This window comes from Lepus europaeus, chromosome 4 (assembly GCF_033115175.1).
Source record: "Lepus europaeus isolate LE1 chromosome 4, mLepTim1.pri, whole genome shotgun sequence".
Taxonomy (NCBI): Eukaryota; Metazoa; Chordata; class Mammalia; order Lagomorpha; family Leporidae; genus Lepus; species Lepus europaeus.
The window spans coordinates 165,838,494-165,860,114 of NC_084830.1; the positions used below are offsets into that span (position 1 = coordinate 165,838,494).

The 21,621-nt window shown below is 39.7% G+C and overlaps 3 protein-coding genes across 3 annotated transcripts; 1 reads left to right on the forward strand and 2 right to left on the reverse strand.

Moving 5' to 3' along the window:
- The first annotated feature begins 661 nt into the window (after nt 1-661).
- Nucleotides 662-1,597, forward strand: LOC133758638 (olfactory receptor 14I1). Its single transcript, XM_062189842.1, has one exon. It carries the CDS (start codon nt 662-664, stop codon nt 1,595-1,597), a length of 936 nt encoding a protein of 311 aa, XP_062045826.1.
- A 2,331-nt stretch (nt 1,598-3,928) lies between these two features.
- Nucleotides 3,929-4,864, reverse strand: LOC133758639 (olfactory receptor 14C36). Its single transcript, XM_062189843.1, has one exon. The coding sequence runs from the start codon at nt 4,862-4,864 to the stop codon at nt 3,929-3,931; it is 936 nt and encodes a 311-aa protein (XP_062045827.1).
- Nucleotides 4,865-18,804: 13,940 nt separating this feature from the next.
- On the reverse strand, nt 18,805-19,761 carry LOC133758881 (olfactory receptor 2G6). The gene has a single exon (XM_062190015.1). It carries the CDS (start codon nt 19,750-19,752, stop codon nt 18,805-18,807), a length of 948 nt encoding a protein of 315 aa, XP_062045999.1. The 5' UTR covers nt 19,753-19,761.
- Nucleotides 19,762-21,621: the final 1,860 nt, after the last annotated feature.

The following is a 21,621-nucleotide window of genomic DNA, read 5'->3' on the forward strand; positions in this document are numbered from 1 at the left end:
TAGCATCTGGCATGGAGAAGGTTCTACACAAGAGTTATGGCATCCTAACTATTACTATTGTGGTGTCTAGTGCGTGGACACATCCATTTGACTCTCTCCAAAACAGAACTACTAGCTTATGGCTTAAGGTCATATTTGGTATTCTTCCCTTGCCTTGAGTCATTAATCTCATTGTAAAACCACGTGCTGCCGAGGTTATTCAACAAACACCTGGAGCTCACCGACTGCCCAGGATGTGTAGTTACAGCCACAACTACACCTTTTGCACTAAAACATCACTCAGAAACTTGTACAAATGGCAGATTATTGGGTGTCTCCCACAAATTCTTATTTGGTTTGTTGGCAATGGAACCCGAGAACCTACTTTTTTATATAAACATCCTAGTTGATTGGATGGGGGAATTTCTTAGCTTGTGTTTGAAAAGCACTGCATAGCAGATCACTGACACTAAATGGCAGCTTTTAAAGATTAGTTACTCGATTCTTAGTCTTTAGCTCTCTAAACCTTACAAAGCTTATAAAACAATCTGCCAACATCCCATTTGCTTTAGGAGTGTGGAAGATGCCCAACAGATTTGATTTGTTGGCTTGAGTTTTCTTTGTCTCATTTAAAATGGTCATGCTTTCTTCTCAACCATCAGAACACGGGTCCCCCTGCCAGATGGACAATCTCACGGAGGTGGCAGAATTCCTGCTCATGAGCTTTTCTGAAGTCTGGGCCCTGCAGATTCTGCACGCGGGGCTGTTTCTGCTGCTTTATCTGGCAGCGCTGGTGGGGAACCTACTCATTGTGACGGTCATCACGCTGGATCACTATCTGCACACGCCCATGTACTTCTTCCTGAAGAACCTCTCCTTTCTGGATTTGTGCTACATCTCAGTCACCGTGCCCAAGTCTGTCCACAGCTCCCTGACGCACAGCAGCTCCATCTCTTATCTCGGCTGCATGGCTCAAGTCTATTTTTTCTTTGCCTTTGCCTCTGCTGAGCTGGCCTTTCTCACTGTCATGTCCTATGACCGTTATCTTGCCATATGCCGCCCCCTCCAGTATGGAGCTGTGATGACGGCAGGGAAATGCTGCCAGATGGCAGTGACTGCCTGGCTCAGCTGCTTTTCCTATGCAGCAGTGCACACTGGAAACATGTTTCAGGAGCCTATTTCCAGATCCAACAGCATCCACCAGTTCTTCTGTGACATCCCCCACGTGCTGGCCCTGGTGTCCTGTGAGGTTTTCTTCGCAGAGTTTGTTGCGCTAGCTCTCAGCTCGTGCTTGGTGATGGGCTGCTTTGTTCTCATGATCACCTCTTACTTCCAGATCTTCTCCACGGTGCTCAGAATCCCTTCAGGAGAGGGTCGAGCAAAAGCCTTCTCCACTTGCTCCCCACAGCTGGCTGTCACCGTGCTCTTCCTCAGCACCGGGCTCTTTGCTGCCTTAGGGCCAGTTGCCAAATCGTCACCCTTTCAAGACCTGGGAATTGCTCTGGCATACACAGTTCTGCCTCCTGTCCTGAATCCCATCATATACAGTCTCAGAAATAAGGAGATAAAAACAGCAATGTGGCGGCAATTTCGGAAGATACAACCTCTGCCAAAGTAGGACTTCTGGTCTTTGCTGTAGAAGGTTTATGATAAAAGACGTAACAAGCATGAATACATGATGACAGATGATGAAAAAGCTGCTGATTCCAATTTGGAAAATTGCTAAATTAACAGAAAATCATCCATTTTATTCTGAATTTCCAATGTAACAGAATCCAAGGTTATGTGCACAATTTCATTTCTAATAATTTATAATTATGCTTTCCATAATTCATTGATCAATGTTTTCTAAAAATTGTCTTTTAATATCTCACTTTATTTTCAAATAAGCAAAAATGTAAGACTACAATGTATTTGTTTTAAATTTATTTACTTACACTCAAAACTTCAGTGTAGCTAACAAATATGAGCTGTATATATTTATGCTGTACAATTTGATGCTTTGAGACATCGACCCACTACAGATTATTACATCAAGATACTTAAAATATCCATTAACTCATGTACTTGTTATGGGGGGACAGAACTTGAAGATCTCTATTATCAGCTTTCAAGTTTTTGGTACACTGATAACTGCTGTTACCAGTTGCACATACTGTCCCAGAACACATTCATCTGTCTAATTGGGATGACTGTGCATTTCCTTGATGACTAATGATGTTGACAGATTTTGTTTCCATGCATCTATTAATTATTGGCATGTCTTTTTTTGGGAAGTGTATATTCAGATCACTGGTCCATTTGAATGAATTAGTTACTTACTGTTGAATTGCTTAGTTCTTACAGTTTTTAGCTTATAGATTAATCACCTTGATTAAAGTTATTTCCAATATTTTAATTTTGAAGCTATTGTAAGATAATGTTTGATTTCTTTTTTTGATAATATAGTGCTAATGTGTAGAAAAACTAGTGATATTTGTATGCTGATTTTGTGTCCTGCAATATTACTGAATTCATTTATAAAATTAACATTTTTGGCAGAATCTTCAGGAATTTCTATATATAAAATTATATTGTGGGGCCAGCACTGTAGCGCAGCAGTTTAATGCCCTTGCCTGAAGCACTGGCATCCCATATGGGTGCTGGTTTGAGTCCCAGCTGTTCTGATTCCTATCCAGCTATCTGCTATGGCCTGGGAAAGAAGTAGAAGATGGCCCAAGTCCTTGGGCCCCTGTAGCCATGTGGGAGACCAAGGGGAGGCTCCTGGCTCCTGGTTTCGGAACGGTGCATCTCCAGCCATTGCGGCCAACTGGGGAGTGAACCATCGGATGGAAGACCTCTCTCTCTCTCTCTGTCTCTCTCTGCCTCTTCTCTCTCTGTGCAACTCTTTTAAATAAATAAAAAATAAATCTTTACAAAAAATTATATTGTTTCACAACAGAGATTATTTAATGTCTCTTATTTATTTCTCTTTTCTAATTGCTCTACCTGGGTCTGTTGCTGCCATGTTGAGCAGCAGTGGCAATAGGGGCATCCTCAACTTGTTCCTGATCTGAGAGGAAAAGCTTCGACTTTTCACATTTGAGTAAGATGGTAACCATGGACTTGGGATTCACGAGAGGGCTTCAAAAATGTTCATGAAAACAGGGAACTGAAAGATAAAGTTTATTTTGGTCTGAAAAATTTTGAAAACCATGTATGAAAAAATCACAACAGATTACAGTATTACTTTTGATTTAAATTATATTTTAGGTTTCAATTATTTTGGATTTAAACACTTAAATTACTTTGACTGAGTATCATATTATTTTTATAGTTATACTATATTGCATAAACCAGATTTTATGCCTTAGAAGTCACTCCTTTATTAAGTTTTCTTTTGAGAAATTATAAAAATTACTAAATATTTGATGAATCATAGGTGTACCTATTCGAAAATTATTTGGAATCAATATATTGATTCATATCCATCCATTAACATGTGCAAATGCTACAAAATGCTATAATTCCTGGAAGAGCAATGGAAAGGTTAGGCAATACACTCATAATTACAAGAAGGATCACTCTGATTTCAATGGAGTAACTGGGTGTGGGCAATATAGCACACAGAAACCAGACCAGGAGTGTTTATTTATTGGAAAGGCAGAGACACAGAAACGGACAGACAATTATCAGAAACTGGAATTGAAGCAGAGCTAGGACTTGAACCTAGACACTCCAACGTGGGATGTGGGCATCCCAAACGGCAGCCTAACTGATCCACCAAACTCCCATCTTCCATACACGTAGATATGAATATAGATACAGGTATAGATAAGGATAAAGATATAGATATAGATACAGATATATATATACATACATACATATATATAGAGAGAGAGAGACATAGATATAGATACATTTAAGTTTGAATCTCAGTGACTTCCCAGTATAAATCTAAAGTAGATCCTTATAATTTTCTAAAATAAAACTTCCGTAGTATTCTTTTCCTTATAGCTCCCTTTATCTGTTGGTTTCTAAGACTGTAGATGACAGGATTCAAGAATGGAGGAACAACAGTGTAGAATACAGAAAGAATTGTGTCCTGAACCATTTTAGAGGTCACAGAGGGCCTCAGATACACACAGGCGCCAGAGCTCAGGAAGACAAACACCACAAGGATGTGTGGGACACAGGTGGAAAAGGCCTTTCCTTGCTCTCGGGCTGGAAACTTGAGCACGGTGGAGAATATACGAACATATGACATGGTGATGAAGATGAAGCAGCCACCAACAACCAGCACAACAGAGAGCAGGAGTAAGAGCTCACTGCTGGAGGTGTCAGAGCAGGAGAGGCTGAGCAGAGAGGGGATGTCACAGAAGAACTGACGGACCACGTGGGATTCACAGAAGGGCAGCTGGAACGTGTAGCCAGTGTGCACGCCTGCATAGATGAGGCCACTGAGTAGGGAAGCCAGGGTCATCTGTACACAGAATCGGTCATTCACAGTAGTGGAGTAGTGGAGAGGCTGGCAGATGGCCACATAGCGGTCCCAGGCCATGGTGGTGAGAAACAGCACCTCCACATATGCACAGTAGATGACCGAGAATATCTGAGTTGCACACCCAGCCACTGAAATGGCTCTGTTGTCAGTGAGGGAGTTGACACAGGCATTGGGGACAGTGACAGAAATGTAGCACATGTCCAAGATGGAGAGGTTCCTGAGGAAGAAGTACATGGGGGTGTGAAGGCTCCGGTCCACAGTGGTGACGGTGACAATGAGCAGGTTCCCCAGCAGGGTGCCCAAGTATGTCAGTAGGAATAACATGGTGAGCAGGATCTGAATCTCCCGTGTGTCAGCAAAGCCCTCAAGGAGAAACACAGTCACCACAGTGGAATTGGCCATTTTCTGGAAAGCCTGGTCGATCTGGAAAAAAAAAAAAAAAAAAAAAAAAGAGGTCACATAAGATGGGAACCATAGCTTAATAATAATTATCAGCTAATCAATAAAGTGACCTAAACACTTTCCTTGATAATGTTTACTTCTATTTAATGTACCTAACCTATGTAATGCAACTAACAAGTCCATTTTTTCACCTTTTAAATCTGCCTACATTCTTACCACTCTGAAGTGGTTATCATTTAAAGGTGCTAAAAAGGATGGGGCACTCCAATCTGATTATATAGGAGTGAGGCCCAGCCCTGCTACTCAGCTTCCACACTAACAACCAACCCATAATTTTCACTGTTTTAATAAAGGGTGAACTGGTTACCATTGGCATGTTCCTCTGAGGAAAACATGTGCATAAGTCAGGACTCTCCAGGGAACGTTGTGTTTATGGCTGTGTCCTGCCTTGAGTGTGGGGTACTTATCATCACGTATAGGTATTTACTTATAAGTTTGAATACATATGCATCTATGTACTATAAATATGCTCACAGTGTTTGTTATATACAAGTCAATATATCCATATATGTGGAGAATAGTAGTTTAAGGAATTTGCCTGCAGCTGTTAAGTCTGGAATCTGCAGAGGAAAAGTGAACTTGAGAATGGAAAAACAATAGCAAAAAGCAGGCTATTAAACATATATGTAAACAAACTCCACAAACCCTCATAAAGAAAAACTAAGAAGACAAGAGAAAATGTGCATAAATAAAATCAGAAAAGAAGAGGAGGTTTTATAATGGATGCCACAAAGATTAAAGGATCATAAGAGGCTATATGAACAATTATGTGCCAACAAATTGGATAATCAGAAGTGAAACATTTCCAGAAATATACAATCTACCTAGACTGAATTAAGAAAAAATAGGAAACCAGAACAGACCAAGAACAAATAATGAGATTGAATTTGAAAATATAAACATTCCCACAAAGAAAATCCTAAGATCAGATGGTCTCGTGGATAAATTCCAATAAACATTTAAGGAAGAATTAATGCAGTCTTTTAAAAACTCTTCCAAAGAACATAAAAGAGGAAATACTTTGAAACTTACTTTAATGACACCAGCATCATGCAGTGTCAAAGCCAGACAAAGGCATCACAACAAAACAAAACACAGATGAATATCCTTGAGAGACATTCATACGAAAGCCCCTGGATTGAAAGGAAGTTTCAACATAAGCAAGCCAATAGGTATGATTCACAACATTATCAGATTGAAGGATAAAAGTCACACAATAACCTCAATAAATGCTGAAACACATTTCATAAAATTTAACTATTTATAATAAAACTTTGTCAACAAATTATGTGTAGAAAAATCTTTCTCCTCCACAATAAAGATCATTTAAAAAAAGCTCACAACTAACATCATACTCAATAATGAAAAAACGAAAACTTTTCTCTAAAATTTGGCAAGGATACATACTCTCACCACTTCTATTCAAAGTAATACTAGAAGTCCATTCCAGAGCAATTAGACATGAGAAACAAACAAAAGGTGTTAAAATGGAAAGGAAAAAATAAAGTTATATGAGCAAATGTGAAAAACTCTGAAGACTTAACAGACACAAAAAAACTGCTTCAAGAAAAATGAACTCAGAAAAACTGTGAGAAAAAATTATATATATACATATATATATTGCATTTCTGTATATGAACAACAAAATATTCAAAAATGAAGTCAGGAAAACAACCACTTTTCCAAAAGCATCAAACATAGTAAAACACTAAAAAATAAACTTAACAAGGTGAAGTATTTCTGCACTGAAAAGTGTAAATACCAATAAGTGAATAAAAACACACAAATATATGGAAAGGCATCCCTTGTTCATAGAATGTAAGTAATAATTTGTTACAATATCCAGTTTAAAAAGCTACACACAATGCAGCCCCTAAAAATATTAACCCAACATTTTTTATACAAATAGAAATAAAATCTAGAGTTAATATGGAACCCAAAAAATCTTGACAGGAATTTTCAGCAAGAAGAATTAAACTGGAAGCACTATATTTCCCTAATAAAATTTTTTGAGTGATGAAGCCACAGTCATAAAAATATGATGCTGTCTTAAAAAAACAAGCATCTGGACCAACAGAATAAATAGTGTGTCCAGAAATAAATCCACATCTATGTGGCTAACTGATCTTCCACAAAGGTGCTGAGAGCACACACTGGTGAAAGGACATATCATCAATTAATGATGTTGGCAAAACTTAGTATGCACACATAGAAGAATCAGATTGAACCCTTACACGCACACACACTCAACGTGAAATAGATTAAACACCTAAACATAGGACAGAAAGCTGTAAATTCTAATGTGTGTCCAGCCTAGACAATATGATCTATTTATGTTTATAATAAGGTCCATAGTTTATTTTAAATGTAATTAGAACATTTGGGTTCTTGTGTACTTGAGCTGATTTTAAAAATTAGAGTACACATCTGCTCTTAATACCCCATTAGGGATGAAACTATCAGGATCTCTTAAGTTGAAATAAGTGAACAAAGGCGCTATGAATCCCTGTATTTTGATTTTGCAACAAAACCAATTTAAAGGCTTTTAGCATTAGTTTTCTGGTGATGGTCAAATATAGTGACAGAATTCAAAGGAACAAGTTTTCAAAAATATAAAATTTGTATTCTCATTTTTAGCTAAGTGATCATTTAGCCTTCACCACATATCTCTTTTTTGGAATGAGCACTGTATGCATTCAATGATTTTCAAACATGTATTTTGACTATAACAAAAAAATAATCAAAAAGATATGAAAACAAGCCTTGAAGATTCAGCTAGGAATAAAGTCCATATATAACTACTGGCAAAAACAAATGCCAATCCCATAAAATCGTGTCCAAAGTAATATCTTTATAAAACTTCATATATGTGTACACAAACATACATGCATTTATATATATACACACACACACACACACATCAACTACTTGCATGTTGTTGTTTTACTATTGATATCTTCAGTCTTTTCTGGAACTTCTGTTCACATAGTCTCTGAACATCTTGTAAGCAAATGGTAAACAAAGGTTCAAAAATTTTGAATCAGTGAAGATGGCATAAAGATAAAATGATAAGCTATAGGCAGGTTCCATATGTTGGACATGAATCTGCCACATTCTCTAATATCAATGTGGACATCTGAAATGACAACAACTATTATAAAATAAGTAGCAAGATTTCTGTTCCTTTAAGGAAATTACTAATTGTTTCACATGAAACCATAAGTTGGGTTTCTGCACTGATCCTCTCCAACTGTACTTTTAACTGGAATTCCATTTCTATTTCTAAAGAGAAAATAATATTGCAAAGTGAAACAGGAAATCAAAGTGTGAATGAGAGGGAAGTATCAAAGGAGGACATTGTCAACAGGAATCACAGTGTTCTCACCCTTAGGTATTGTGTGTGATTGTCCTAGAGATGCAAATCAAGGTTTCTCTTGTTAACTTCTAGTCAAGGAATCAACGCCACCTCCCCAGATTGTCCATGCTTACAGCACTTGAAAATACTTTCAGAAGAATCAAGGATACTCAACTTTTATAAGTGGGGCAGCTGTGATTTCCTGTGCATCCCCAGCAAAGCCCCTGGGAAAACAGTCCTTCCCATGCAGTAACAGCAGGCTGCCCAACGGTGACTACAGATAGGAAACTATCTCCAGAGCACAGGTGAAATGGAGCCAATTAAAATTTGATAATGGACACAAGGACTGAACAGCTAGAAGTGGTGTTACCAGTGAAGATGTGTAAATGGTTATTAAGCTAATGAACTAGAAAAACTAGAGAACGTAAATACATATTTGTCATTTGAAATATTGGGGGCATCTGTGCAGACCTCAGAGACATTATCCTCTATTTTAAGCAACCCCATTCTCTTTGTTGATAACACACACATACACACTGCTGTGTTCAGCTCTGAGAGAAATTCAGAGGAATGGATGGAAATCATTCCTCTGAAAACTTTAAGATACATAAATATATTCATCAGAAAGGCAGGGTATGAACAACTGCCATATATCATGGGTCACTACAACACTGAGATTAACAGTATGATGTCTAGTAGCCATTTCTACATTCAAACCCCAGCTGTCCCTCCGCAGTTTTGAGGATTTGGAAAATTGTTTTCTATTTTACTCTCTAAGCCTCCACTTTTAAGATGTTCATTAGGGACATTATAAGAATCACATATGGTAGAAACATAAATTGAGTAATTACCACACATTTTTTAAAGTCTGCATATTAATAATTGTTGTAGTTTAACACCTATTTTTTTAAGATTTATTTTTAATTATTTTAAAGACAGAGTTACAGACAGAGGTGGAGCCAGAGAGAGGGAAAGAAGCCTTCCATCTACTGGTTCACTCCCCAAATGACTGCAGTGGCCAGAACTGAGCTGATCTGAAGCCAGGGGCAGGAGCTCCTTCTGTGTCTCTCACCTGGGTGCAGGGGCCCAAGGACTTGGCCATCTTCTACTGCTTTCCCAGCACACAGCAGAGAGCTGGATTGAAAGTGGAGCAGCCAGGACTCGAACCAGCGTCCATATGGGATGCTGGTGCTGCAGGCTGGGACTTTAACCAACTGCACCACAGTGCCAGCTCCAACATCTATACTACTTATTTATTTATTTATTTATTTATTTATTTATTTTAACTTGAAAGCCCAAGAGATAGAGACAGAGATACACAGACATGGATCTCCCATCCTTTGCTTTCTTCTTAACAGCTACAGATGGGCCAGACTGCATCCCATAAGGAGTGTCTGGGTTAAGTCCCAGCTCCATTCCCGATTGTAGGTTCCTGCAGCTCTGAAAGGTAGGAGATGATGACTCAAACAGTTAGGTTCTTGCTACCCACATAGGAAATTCAGATGGAGTTCTGGGCTCCTGGCTTTGACCTGGCCCAGATCCAGCTGTTGTGGATGGAAGATCCCAGACTGTGTGTCTGTATGTCTTTCTATCATCTCTCTGCCTTTAAAATAAATAAAATAATATATGAAAAAATCAATCCAGGAATGATATGGTAATGCACTTTTACACATTTGATTTATTTATAAGGAAAACTGTTTTTGTAAATAGCAACATTTCCCAAAATATGAATATCATGATTGTTGTACATATCAAGTGATTCTACCATTCAAAATATTCAATCCCTTCCATCATTACAGGACCTGTTGGTTTGCAAAGTTGCTTCACATATGAGATCTTATTTGAACCCATGAGAAGGTAGATTCAATTGAATAAGAGGTGGAGCAAAGAAGAGAACTTCATTTTTCCCATTCCAAGTCCAGTGGGGATATGAACCACCAGAAAAGACTTCAGGGGGAACTGTTCATTTAGCACAGGCTAGGCTTAACCTGCAGAAAAGGCGATCCCAACTTCTCCAGGACACAGAAACCACAAGGACTATCTCCTGCTCACTCAAGTTCATACAGCGGGTTTTCTGAGGGAACTGGCCTCCTACAGTGACACAGTGCCCCATCTCTGCCCTGTAACAGCTGCCTGAGAGTCCCTTCTCACATGGGAAGGCTGCCTTCAAATGAAAGAGTTTGAGTGCTCACCCATGCCCTGGTCAAGCAGGGCCATGAGACTAGTTCTGGCCCAGTCTGTGAGGGTAATGGACACATGCCATTTCTCAGTCAAAACATTTGATCTTAACCAAAAAATCTCTGCCACATACGACACAGTGAAGAAAGGTGGGGTTTGCAGAAATAAGAGTAAAGCACTTAAGAACATATATAGTGACTGGTGCCATGGCATAGTGGGTTAAGCTGCCACCATGGGTGCCAGTTCCAGTCTTGACTACTCCACTTCCTATCCAGTTCCCTGCGAATGAGCCAAGGAGACAGTGGAGGGTAATCCAAGTGCTAGGGACCTTGACCCTCATGGGAGACCTAGAAGAAGCTGCTGGCTTCATCCTGGCCCATCCCTTGCCGATGTAGTCATTTGGAGAGTGAACCAGCAGATGGAAGACCTCTTTCTCTGGGTCTCCCTATATTTCTCTCTCCCTCTCTGTAACTCTCCCTTTCAAATAAATAGAATACGTTAACATAATTTTTAAAGAACATACATAAAAATGACATACAAAATTATACCTGAGGCTTCCAAGCGCATAACTGTGCTTTCTCAGAGTCTGAGTATCTGATTCTGACGATAATGCTGCAAGGTAGTTATCATAGCCTCTCGAAAATACTGGGGGTTTGCATTTACACCAGCAGTGAAGATACCACAGCCTGCATTAGAGTATCGGGGTTCAATTACCCGCTCTGCTGCGGACTCAGTTTCCACCAGAGCAGACTCTGGAGGCAGCAGAAGATGGAGTCCCTGCCAACCATGTAGAAGGCCTGTATTGAGTTTTTGATTCCTGACTTTGGGCTGGCCTGGTCCTGGACTTTTTGAGCATTTCAGGAATGAACAAGCACTATGCCACAGCGCCGGCCCCAACTGCTCATTTCTTTAGCAATTTCACTGTCCAGATGCACCACAATTTATCCATTCACCAACTGAAGGACAACCTGATTGTGTCCAAGTTTTGGCAATTAAAAATAGGACTTCCAGGGCCAGCTCTGTGTCATTACCAGGTACCGCTGCCTGCAGTGCCGGTATCCTAGATGGGCACCGATTCAAGACCTGGCTATTCCACTACCAATCCATCTCTCTACTATGGTCTGGGAAAGCAGTAGAGGATGGCTCACGACCTTGGGCGCCTGTACCTCCGTGGGAGACCCAAAAGAAGCTCCTGACTCCTGGCTTTGGATCGGCACAGCTCTGGCCATTGCAGCCATCTGGAGAGTAAACCAGTGGATGGAAGTTCTCTCTCTCTCTCTCTCTCTCTCTCTCTGCCTCTGCTCTTCTGTAACTCTGTCTTTCAAATAAAATAAATAAATCTTAAAAAACATAGGACTCCCAGAAATATTCATATCAGGTATCTTTGTGGATGTGGCATTTCAAATCCTTTATGTAAATACTAAGGGGCATAATTATTGGATCATATGGTAAGATTATGTCATTGAAACTACCAAACTGCTTTGCAAAATGGTTGTAGTATTTTGCATTCACAGCAGCAACAAATGAGAGTTCCTGTTGCTTTGGATTCTCACCAGCATTTGGTGTTGTCAATGTTACAAAGTTTGGCTATTCTAAAATATGTATAATAGTAGCTCATTGTTTTGATCTTTACTCCCTGGATACTTATTATATTGAGTATCTTTTCATGTGTTAATTTGCATTCTATATAATATTTATGGCAAAATGTATGTCAAGGTTTTTCATCCATTTTGTAAAATTGAGTTATTTTCTTATTGTTGAGTTTAAGAGTACTTCTATATTTTGTAAAATATTTCTGTGTAAACTAAATCTTTACAAATATTTTCTTCTAGTCTGGTGAAGTCTTTCAGAGTAAAAAAATGATTTTAATGAAGTCCAATTTATCAATTTTTCTTTCATGGATTGTATTTACTGTTGGTTTTAAAAGTCATTGCCAAATCCAGGGTCATCTAGACCTTTTCCTGCTTACTTCTAGGAGTCTAACAGTTTCAAATTTTACATTTATTTCTGTGATCCATTTTAAGTTATTTTAACATAATTTTTGTATTCACATTCATTTTTAATCTTTTACTTGCAAATAATAATTGTACATATTTGTAGGGTACGATGGGATGTATGATTGAGGTATATTGTATAATGATCAAATCTAATAATTGGCATATCCACCACCATAAGCATTTATTTATTTATTTGAGATGAGAGCATTCAAAATCTTCTTTCTAGCTGCATTGAAATATACAATGCATTATTGCTGACTAAAGTTACTCTACCTATGTTCTACTGTACAGTTGAACACAGTAGATCATTGTGTGTGTGTGTGTGTACCTCTCTCTGTGTTGCTTTGCCTTTCAAATAAATAAATAAATCCTTTTAAAAAAAGACCAGGCAGTATACATGCTCAACTCTGCAGGTCCTTGGGACATGGAACTCTGCAAACCCATGCTCACTTCAGAGGCACACCACCACCTTCACGGACATGTGCAGCCCAGACTATGGAGACCTGATTGACACCACTAATGCTGACAACGCTGAAGAAATCATATAGAGGCTACCTGTCTTTTGCAAAGACAATGCACTCCCCCAACAGGCTCCTGACACCTCATCTAAAAGAAAATGTTTCTTCCTATCAAGCTTTCTTCATGCAATTGGAAGAAGTATTATACCAGATGCACAGACATCAACCTGGGGATACAAGAAGCATGAAAAAGCAACAATTATTTACTTCCAAAGAGAAGCAATAGTTCTCCAGAAACAGAACATGAAGGAACTCTATAAAATGCCTGAAAGGGGAATGCAAAATAAGGTTCCCAAGGAAACTCAGATGTGCAAGAGAACATGGGTGCACAATTCAATGAAATGAGAAAAACAGTTCAGGTGTATGGAAGAGTGTGCTGACGAAGGGCTTTTTTTTTTTTTTTTTTTAAGCAATGTAGCACATCATCTGTAATGTTATTTTACCTTTATCTATTTTCAGCTTGAAGATGAGAATCTGAACAAAAACAAGGACGGGAAGGATGAAACCTCAAAAGATTCTTCCTTCTGGGGCTCTCCCCTGGCTTCAGGCATTTATGCTACCCTGCCCAGACTGTAGACTGCCCACGTGAATTTGAGGACAGCTGTCTCTCTTCAACTCAGGGGAACTGCTTTCTATCATTTTGTAGTATTTACATCTCCTTGTTTACTCCTCCTTGAAGTATGATCCAGTGCCTCAACTGTGCCTGGTGCACTAGAGCAAGCTTGCACTGCTGTTGGGGGCAGGGCAAGGGGAGCAAGTAAGGGAAGAGATGTGTGCAACCCATCCCAGCTCGGGGGTTGATGACATCACTCTGGGAGCTTGAATTTAGTCATGGATGTAGTATTACACTACAGAAATCGCCAAACTCTACAAACCACCCAAACCGTTCTGTTTGCTCCTTGGGGGCGGGGGGGGGGGGGGGGGATATGGTCAGCTGGCACACCATTGCCACTACACCTTTGAGTGTTTTTCCTGTGTTAATAAACACACACACAGTGAGGGATATTCAAAACATCCAGGAGACATTTTCCATCAACTTTTTAAAGCACATGCACTTTCATCTTCTTTTCCCCAAAGTCCAAAACATTTCTGAACTCAGTCTCTGTGAGATAATACATTTTCTAGTTCAATTTTGGTAATCAATTTAGAAGGTATACACACACCAACACATTATACTCCATAACCCACACACCTACAAATATATTTGCTAATCATACTTCACTAAAGGTAATTAAGTTGTCTATTTTTTTTATCTTTCCTGTTATTTTTAAAACTCTTAGGGGCTGTTGCTGTGGCATCGCTGGTTAAGCCACCACCTGCAGTGCCTGCATCCCATACGGAGCCACTTTGAGACCCAACTGCTCCACTTACGATCCAACTCTCAGCTATGGCCTGGAAAGCAGTGGAACATGGCTCCAGTGCTCGGGTTCCTGTACCCACATTGGAGACCAGGAAAGAGCTTCAGAGTGGCCCAGCTCCCACTTTTGTGACTATTTGGGGAGTGAACCTGTGGTTATAAGATTAATTCATTCTCTCTCTGCCTCTCTGTAACTGTGCCTTTCAAATAAATAAATAAATCTTAAAAAATTAAAAGTTCTTACTATGACTTTGTTTAGAAGCCTTGCTCATCATTAATTCTTTCGTTTCTTTTCCCTCCTTTCCTTCTTGTTTTTTATTCTTTGAAACGTCATTGTACTGCAACGTGTGGCCCCAACTCCCAGAGGCAGGTGGCCTGGCTGTGGGTCACTGGCACAGCCCTAAGGCCATGCTTTTTCTGACTCCTCTTTGGATTCAGTGTCCTCGCCTTCCCCTGCGTAGACACAACTGCTGACTGGAAACTACTGCCTCCTCATGGGCACCAAGGACGGGGGTCATCCTGCTCCGCTCCGGCCGCCTCCTCACACAGGGAACGGAAGTTGCCATCCTCGACCCCTCCACCTCTGACTGATCACATCCTCTGACCATGGCCTCCTTCTCACAGTGTGGGCGGAAGTCGTCGTCCTTGTTGGCCCCGCCTCTGACTGACCACAGCCCCCTCCTCACTTAGCGGACAGAAGTTCTGCCCCTCTGCTGCCCACTGACCATGGCCTCCTCCTCAGCCCCTCCACTGGTGACCGAGCCTGGTTGGTCCTGACAGGTACGGGCTAGGGGTCATCCGCCTCTGCTCCTCTGAGCGCCATGAGCGAGCCCATGTACGTGTGAGGTCAGTGTCTGTATCCGGGGCAAGGCCCACAGTGCTTCCATCTCCTGTCCTGGCCGTCTGGGCTAGGGGTGGCTGTGGCTTCCTCGGTTTGTCTGAGCTCTGATGCTTTCTGTTTCCATGACTGTTCAGAATTTTGTGTGTAGCAGGCATTGTTTTCTGTTTGTTTCCCTCAACTTTAAAAAAAATGCACCTTTTAAGATTTCATAGTGTTTGGAGGGTTGCCGGAACCATGCATATCCATTTCACTATTTTCACTGTGTAGTTTTAAAACAATTGTAATACAGGACTAGCCCTTTCTTGGAGTCATAATGGCACAGGTGTTCTCCAAACAACACTGTAATAGATGTAAATTGGCTTACATGTCCCTGCTTTAGGCTAAATGATTGTATTTATGAAATATCTGATGCATACATAATCTAAACATAGACCACAGGTGTCAAAAGTTGCTCAAAGTGATTATTAATCCAAAAGGAAACAAATGGAAGCATCTAGAGTATCTAATATAAGGATGAAATTTAATAAACTGAATACTGGGGAAGATTTTTCAGTCATAAGAGAAGGCCATAATGTGAGCGCAAAGAGGAAAGTACAAAATTGTAGATGAACAGTGATTGCACCAGCAGTGTAAGCAAATTATTATAAAATGCTAATTTAAAGAGAGGAATTAATGTTTACTAGCGTTTTTAACTATATTGTCATTTCACCTGCATTTAAGTATTTTTAAACTTGTCTTGCATGTTTCCTGCTCACCTCTATTGTTTAAAAATTTTGTTTCTCAAATTGCAGAAATGTAGCAACACTTGTGAGTCAGTTATTCTTATTAAAAATGTATTTGTTTAAAAGTCAGAGTTACGGCCGGTGCCGTGGCTCAACAGGCTAATCCTCCGCCTTGCGGCGCCGGCACACTGGGTTCTAGTCCCGGTCGGGGTGCTGGATTCTGTCCTGGTTGCCCCTCTTCCAGGCCAGCTCTCTGCTGTGGCCAGGGAGTGCAGTGGAGGATGGCCCAAATACTTGGGTCCTGCACCCCATGGGAGACCAGGATAAACGCCTGGCTCCTGCCATCGGATCAGCACGGTGCGCCAGCTGCAGCGGCCATTGGAGGGTAAACCAACGGCAAAAGGAAAACCTTTCTCTTTGTCTCTCTCTCTCTCACTGTCCACTCTGCCTGTCAAAAATTAAAAAAAAAAAAAAAAAGTCAGAGTTACAGAGAGAGAGGCAGAGACAGAGAGATCTTCCATTTTTTGGTTCATTCCCCAAGTGGCCATGATAGTCAAAGTTAAACCAGGCTGGAGCCAGGAACCAGGAGCTTCATTCAAGACTTCATCTAGTGACGAGGGCCCAAACACTTGGGCTGTCTTGCACTGCTTCTCCTATGCCATTAGCAGGGAGCTGGATTGGAAGTGGAGCATTGGAGTTATGCACTGGAGCCAAATGTGGTCACTTTTTACTCTCTGTGTCACAACACTGGCCCCACTCATCCTCTATTACTTTTGTTTGTTTGTTTGTTTTTTCCAGAAGAAACATCTATTATCTCTTTAATGCTAAAATTTTCAACTTTATCTTATTTATTCTATCTAAACTTCTATTCTTAATTATTTTTGCAACTTTTTGTGTTTGGTAGTTGATTTTTTTTCGGTGGAGTTTCATTTCCTATTACCTTATTTTGCCTGTGAAAATATCGTTGTTTTTTTCTTTGTTACTTCTGTATATATTCTATATATTCTCTATATAGTTATTTCTATATATTGTGTTGATACCATTACTTTATATCTGGTCATCTTTTCACTTTGAGCTTTACTTTCTAAAGATGCCTCATTTTGTGTTGTAGATGCAATATACCATTTGAATTGATTTGAATTAGGCACATTCTTTCCTATGTCATGTTTTTCTGATTATAAGGAATTGATGTATTTATAAATGTGAAGTTTCCTTATATAAATGTAGAAGTTATTTCCCCTTGGAAATGAAAGCATGCTTTCCTTAGCATGTTCCAAAGCTGATGGGAGAATACACATAGTAATATTCTACAAGACAAACTCAACCAGGTTCATACCCCTCTCTTTTCGGTTAGAGTGGATAACAGACTATCCATTGTTTTATTTGTTTCAGATGTTTAAAGGGGTAAATTGGACACCATAAGGTTGGAGGAGAATCCCTGAATCATTCAGTAAACTCTCTGAGGCTTTTTTGTTTTTCTTATGTGCACCATTTTACCTTTGATTACCATTGGCAGTGGGTACAAGCTTGAATTTTATCATTTGTAAACAGGCTATAACATTTTGATGCAAACATGAGTTATAGATGAACCTCACTTTCTTTTCTGCCATCAAAATTCTAACTCATTTAAAGCCACCTCACCAGATTCCATTCTGTCTGTATTTTTGCTTTCCTTGCACTCATATTTTCATGCTCTTTCTTCCCTGCTGTGTATATAATGACAATGTAGAGTAAAATTAAGATGATAGAACAATTTTTTTCTGTAATTGTAGAACTCACTTAAAATACTTGGGCTTACCATATTGATGAAGTTCAATCTGTTTGTGGAATAAAGGAGATGAAGACGGTTGGCGGGGGGCATCAGGTATTGTGGAATTAAGAGTGTAGCCATATATAAGAATACAGTTCTTATTAATTTGTATCTGAATATCCCATTTTTTAAATTTTAGAAGCCAAATATTTGACTGTAAGCACAAATGTGAGCTTGTGTGAGATCTCATATTTCATATTTTAAAGCATGAAACTGTATAAGTAACACTTTCTTCTTAAGAAACACTTTCTTCTTTCTTAGGACCAGAAGAAATTACTTTTTGGTAGACTTTTTATCTACAAAGTGCTAAAACACTTAAGCAAAAATGAGAATAAATCTAAAAAGTCCATGAATTGTTTAATGCAAGCTTGCCTATTTGATTCCTTTAATAAAATAATAATCATTATATGCATCCCACAATTCTGTGGAATCAAGGTGTCAATATGACTCTAAGTACACTTGTTTTTCCTGCTGTAAATGAGCCAGTGCAGTGGGGCATGTGTCAGCTTAAAATGTCATCCGAGAGGTCTTGAAAAGTTCATGAAAAGTGTGTATTATGAAAAAGTGCATGGATTTCTAAATATTTTTGCACCAAATAAGCTTGGCTTCTAATTGCCTTTTTCCATGAGTTTTTTATAGTACCCCTTATTAATGGGAAAATGGTTATATATTACTTCATATCTATTCTATGTACATATTGCTCAGTCTATTTGTATATATAGGCAAATATATAAATATTAACATGTGTGAACATATAGAAACAGCAGTATGTATCACATGCTATACAAAATATACTAGGAAACAATTTTTCCCAGAGTGAGAAGGATGGTGTTTCACAAAAGTGGGAAACTGTAGATAACATTTCAGCTGAGCCTTAATGAATAAACAAAAATTTACCGATGGATCACCATACTAGGTAGAAAAAATGGGTATATGAAATTTGATGTCATAGATGAGCAAGAGCTGAGTGTTTTCAGTAGAGAGCATAGAATCTTTGTGCCTTGAGTACCTCAGCTTCTTGCAGAACTGCAGATTTTGAACTAATCTGTGGCACTGAACAGAGGAGTACTTAGTCCAAACCATCTAGTGCCAGATATCCAGCTCATAACCTTTCTGACCCCGAAGCATGTCCTATTACCATTGCCCTCAAGGCTCCTTTCACATCTTTGTTTCTCAGCGTATAGATAATAGGGTTCAGAAGTGGAGTGACTATGGTGTAGAAAAGAGAGACAAACTTTCCCTGGTTTTGGGAGCTGCTTTTGGCTGGTTGCAGGTACATGAAAATGATGGTCCCATAGAAAATGATGACAACAACCAGGTGAGAGGAGCAGGTCCCGAAGGCCTTTTTGCGCCCTGCAGCTGATTTGATCCTCAGAACAGCCTGGATTATGAAGCCATAGGAGACTAAGATGAGTGACACAGGGACAATCAGAAACACTACACTGGCCACAAAGAGTTCTCCCTCATTGAAAGTTGTGTCCACACAGGCCAGTTTGAGGAGCACTGGCACCTCACAGAAAATGTGGTCCAGTTTCCGATGACCACAGAGGGGCAGCTGCACAGTGAGGGAACACTGAATGAGAGAGGTGACCAGTCCACTGAGCCATGCTGTGCTGGCCAAGGCAACACAGAGCTTGGGGTGCATGATGGTGGCGTAGTGCAGTGGCCGGCAGACTGCAACATAGCGGTCATAAGCCATGACCGCCAGGAGAATGCACTCGGAGGAACCCAACCCCATAGCCACATAGAGCTGAGCCACACATCCTCCATAGCTCATGCTCTTGTCTTTCTTGCTCATAGTAACCAGCAGCTGTGGGGCAACACTTGTGGTGAAACAGATGTCCACACAGGAGAGGTTGCTAAGGAAGAAGTACATTGGTGTGTGGAGTTTGGCATCCACGCAAGACACCAATATGATGGCTGTGTTCCCCAGAAGATTAAAGATGTAAAAGTGCAAAACGATGATGAAAAGGCACCTTTCCAGTTGGGGCTGATCTGAAAACCCCAGAAGTAGAAAGCCATTTCCAGAGCTGTTGTTGGCTTCCTCCATCTTCCACAGCTTGAGCTCACAAAAGGATGAATATCCTAGGGACAGAAGGGCAGGAGCTCAACATTGGCAATCCCCAGCTGTTTGCAGTGCCACATTATAGCACCTGTAGAATTTCCTCAATACGTATCTGCAAGCAAGAGGTGCCACCTCCTTCTATTAACTCTGAAATTAAAGTATGGAAGTGCAGGTGCAGTATCCTCCAAGGATAATACAGAAAAATGAAAACCATTAAGTAGCCACCTTCTTAGCACATAAATGAATGATTCCAAATACAGTTTCCAGAGAGCAAAGCTGAATCAGCCTACGGTATTTAGACTAATTTAGCAATGAGGACATCCAGAGTCAGAAATACACACAACTGAGAATTGGTAACAGTTCAGGAAGAGGCGGTAGTCAGATAGCATAAAGCTCTAGAATGGAGGTTAACCAGGGCCAGGAGAGAATCTGATGAGAAAAAAAAAAAAAAAAACTGAATTGTTACTTTCCTGTTTGCATGTGGCAGTGAAATAGAACTTAAAGTTATCAAATTAGCCAGTGAAACATGAACCATCTTTAAATATACAGGAATAAACACTGGCATAGGAATAGTTCTCAAATTAGATTATGAAAGGAGAGAAGAGAGAAAATTACTTTAGAAGCTATTTTATTTTGACATATGCCAAGTAACTGACAGATACTGTGTATTTGAGGTATATATGCTGTCTTTCAAAACAAAGAATATAAATAAATAAAAATAAAATAAATAAATACAAATAAAACTATCAATGTTAAAAATATATGTAAGGTGTGCTTGAAAAGAGTAATAATGTGTTCACCCATGATTGTTCAGAAATTTAAATTTTTAGATAAATTAATTTTCAGGCAATTGAAACATTTCTCTAATTTATTTATTTATTTATTTATTGACAGGCAGAGTGGATAGTGAGAGAGAGAGAGAGACAGAGAGAAAGGTCTTCCTTTTTGCCATTGGTTCACCCTCCAATGGCCGCTGCGGCCGGCGCTTCGTGCTGATCCAAAGCCAGGAGCCAGGTGCTTCTCCTGGTCTCCCATGCGGGTGCAGGGCCCAAGCACTTGGGCCATCCTCTACTGCCTTCCCGGGCCATAGCAGAGAGCTGGCCTGGCGCCCCAACCGGGACTAGAACCTGGTGTGCTGGCGCCGGAAGGCGGAGGATTAGCCTGTTAAGCCACAGCGCCAGCCACATTTCTCTAATTTATTAAACATTCAGGTAGCAGTTTTAAAGATACATATTATTTAATTATCTATTATTTTTTAAAGTGACTAAAAATAACTCCCTTATTATGCTAAGGAATTCTGGCTGTGTGTGTACTGTAAACTGCTATCAGTCAGTCTGCCCATCCTTCTCATTCCCTCCTGTCATTGTAAGAGAATCAAAGAATCGTCCCATCACACACCCTCCAAAGTATCTCTCTTCTTATCTCTCTCCGACTTTTTCTCTCCCTCTCTTGTGTGTGCGCACACACACACACAATCTTTCCTTAGCCTGAAAAAACTGGAAGGTGAAGATTTATTATTTTCCCTCAGTAGTTACAAAACTCAAAAAAAAAAAAAAAGGAGCTAAGATGTGGTTTATACAAGATTGTATGTGACTTTCTGAATACATGGATATTGTCTGGTTCTATTTGTATATTATCTTCTGTATTGATACACAGAGTGTTATTTCTCCTCATGGGTACATTTTGCTTGTCTTTCAGATAAACATATTTTCAATTTTGATTTAAGTGGAATTTGGAAAAATAGTTAGTTTATTTTTACATTTTTTCTTTTTAAAAAAAAATTATTTATTTATTTGAAAGACAATGTGACAGAGTGAGAGTGAAACAGAGAGAGAGAGAGAGAGAGAGAGAGAG

What these genes read in the sequence shown, in the direction of transcription:
- LOC133758638 (XM_062189842.1), top strand. Translation starts at nt 662, where the DNA reads ATGGACAATCTCACGGAGGTGGCAGAATTCCTGCTCATGAGCTTTTCT.
- LOC133758639 (XM_062189843.1), bottom strand. Translation starts at nt 4,864, where the DNA reads ATGGCCAATTCCACTGTGGTGACTGTGTTTCTCCTTGAGGGCTTTGCT.
- LOC133758881 (XM_062190015.1), bottom strand. Translation starts at nt 19,752, where the DNA reads ATGGAGGAAGCCAACAACAGCTCTGGAAATGGCTTTCTACTTCTGGGG.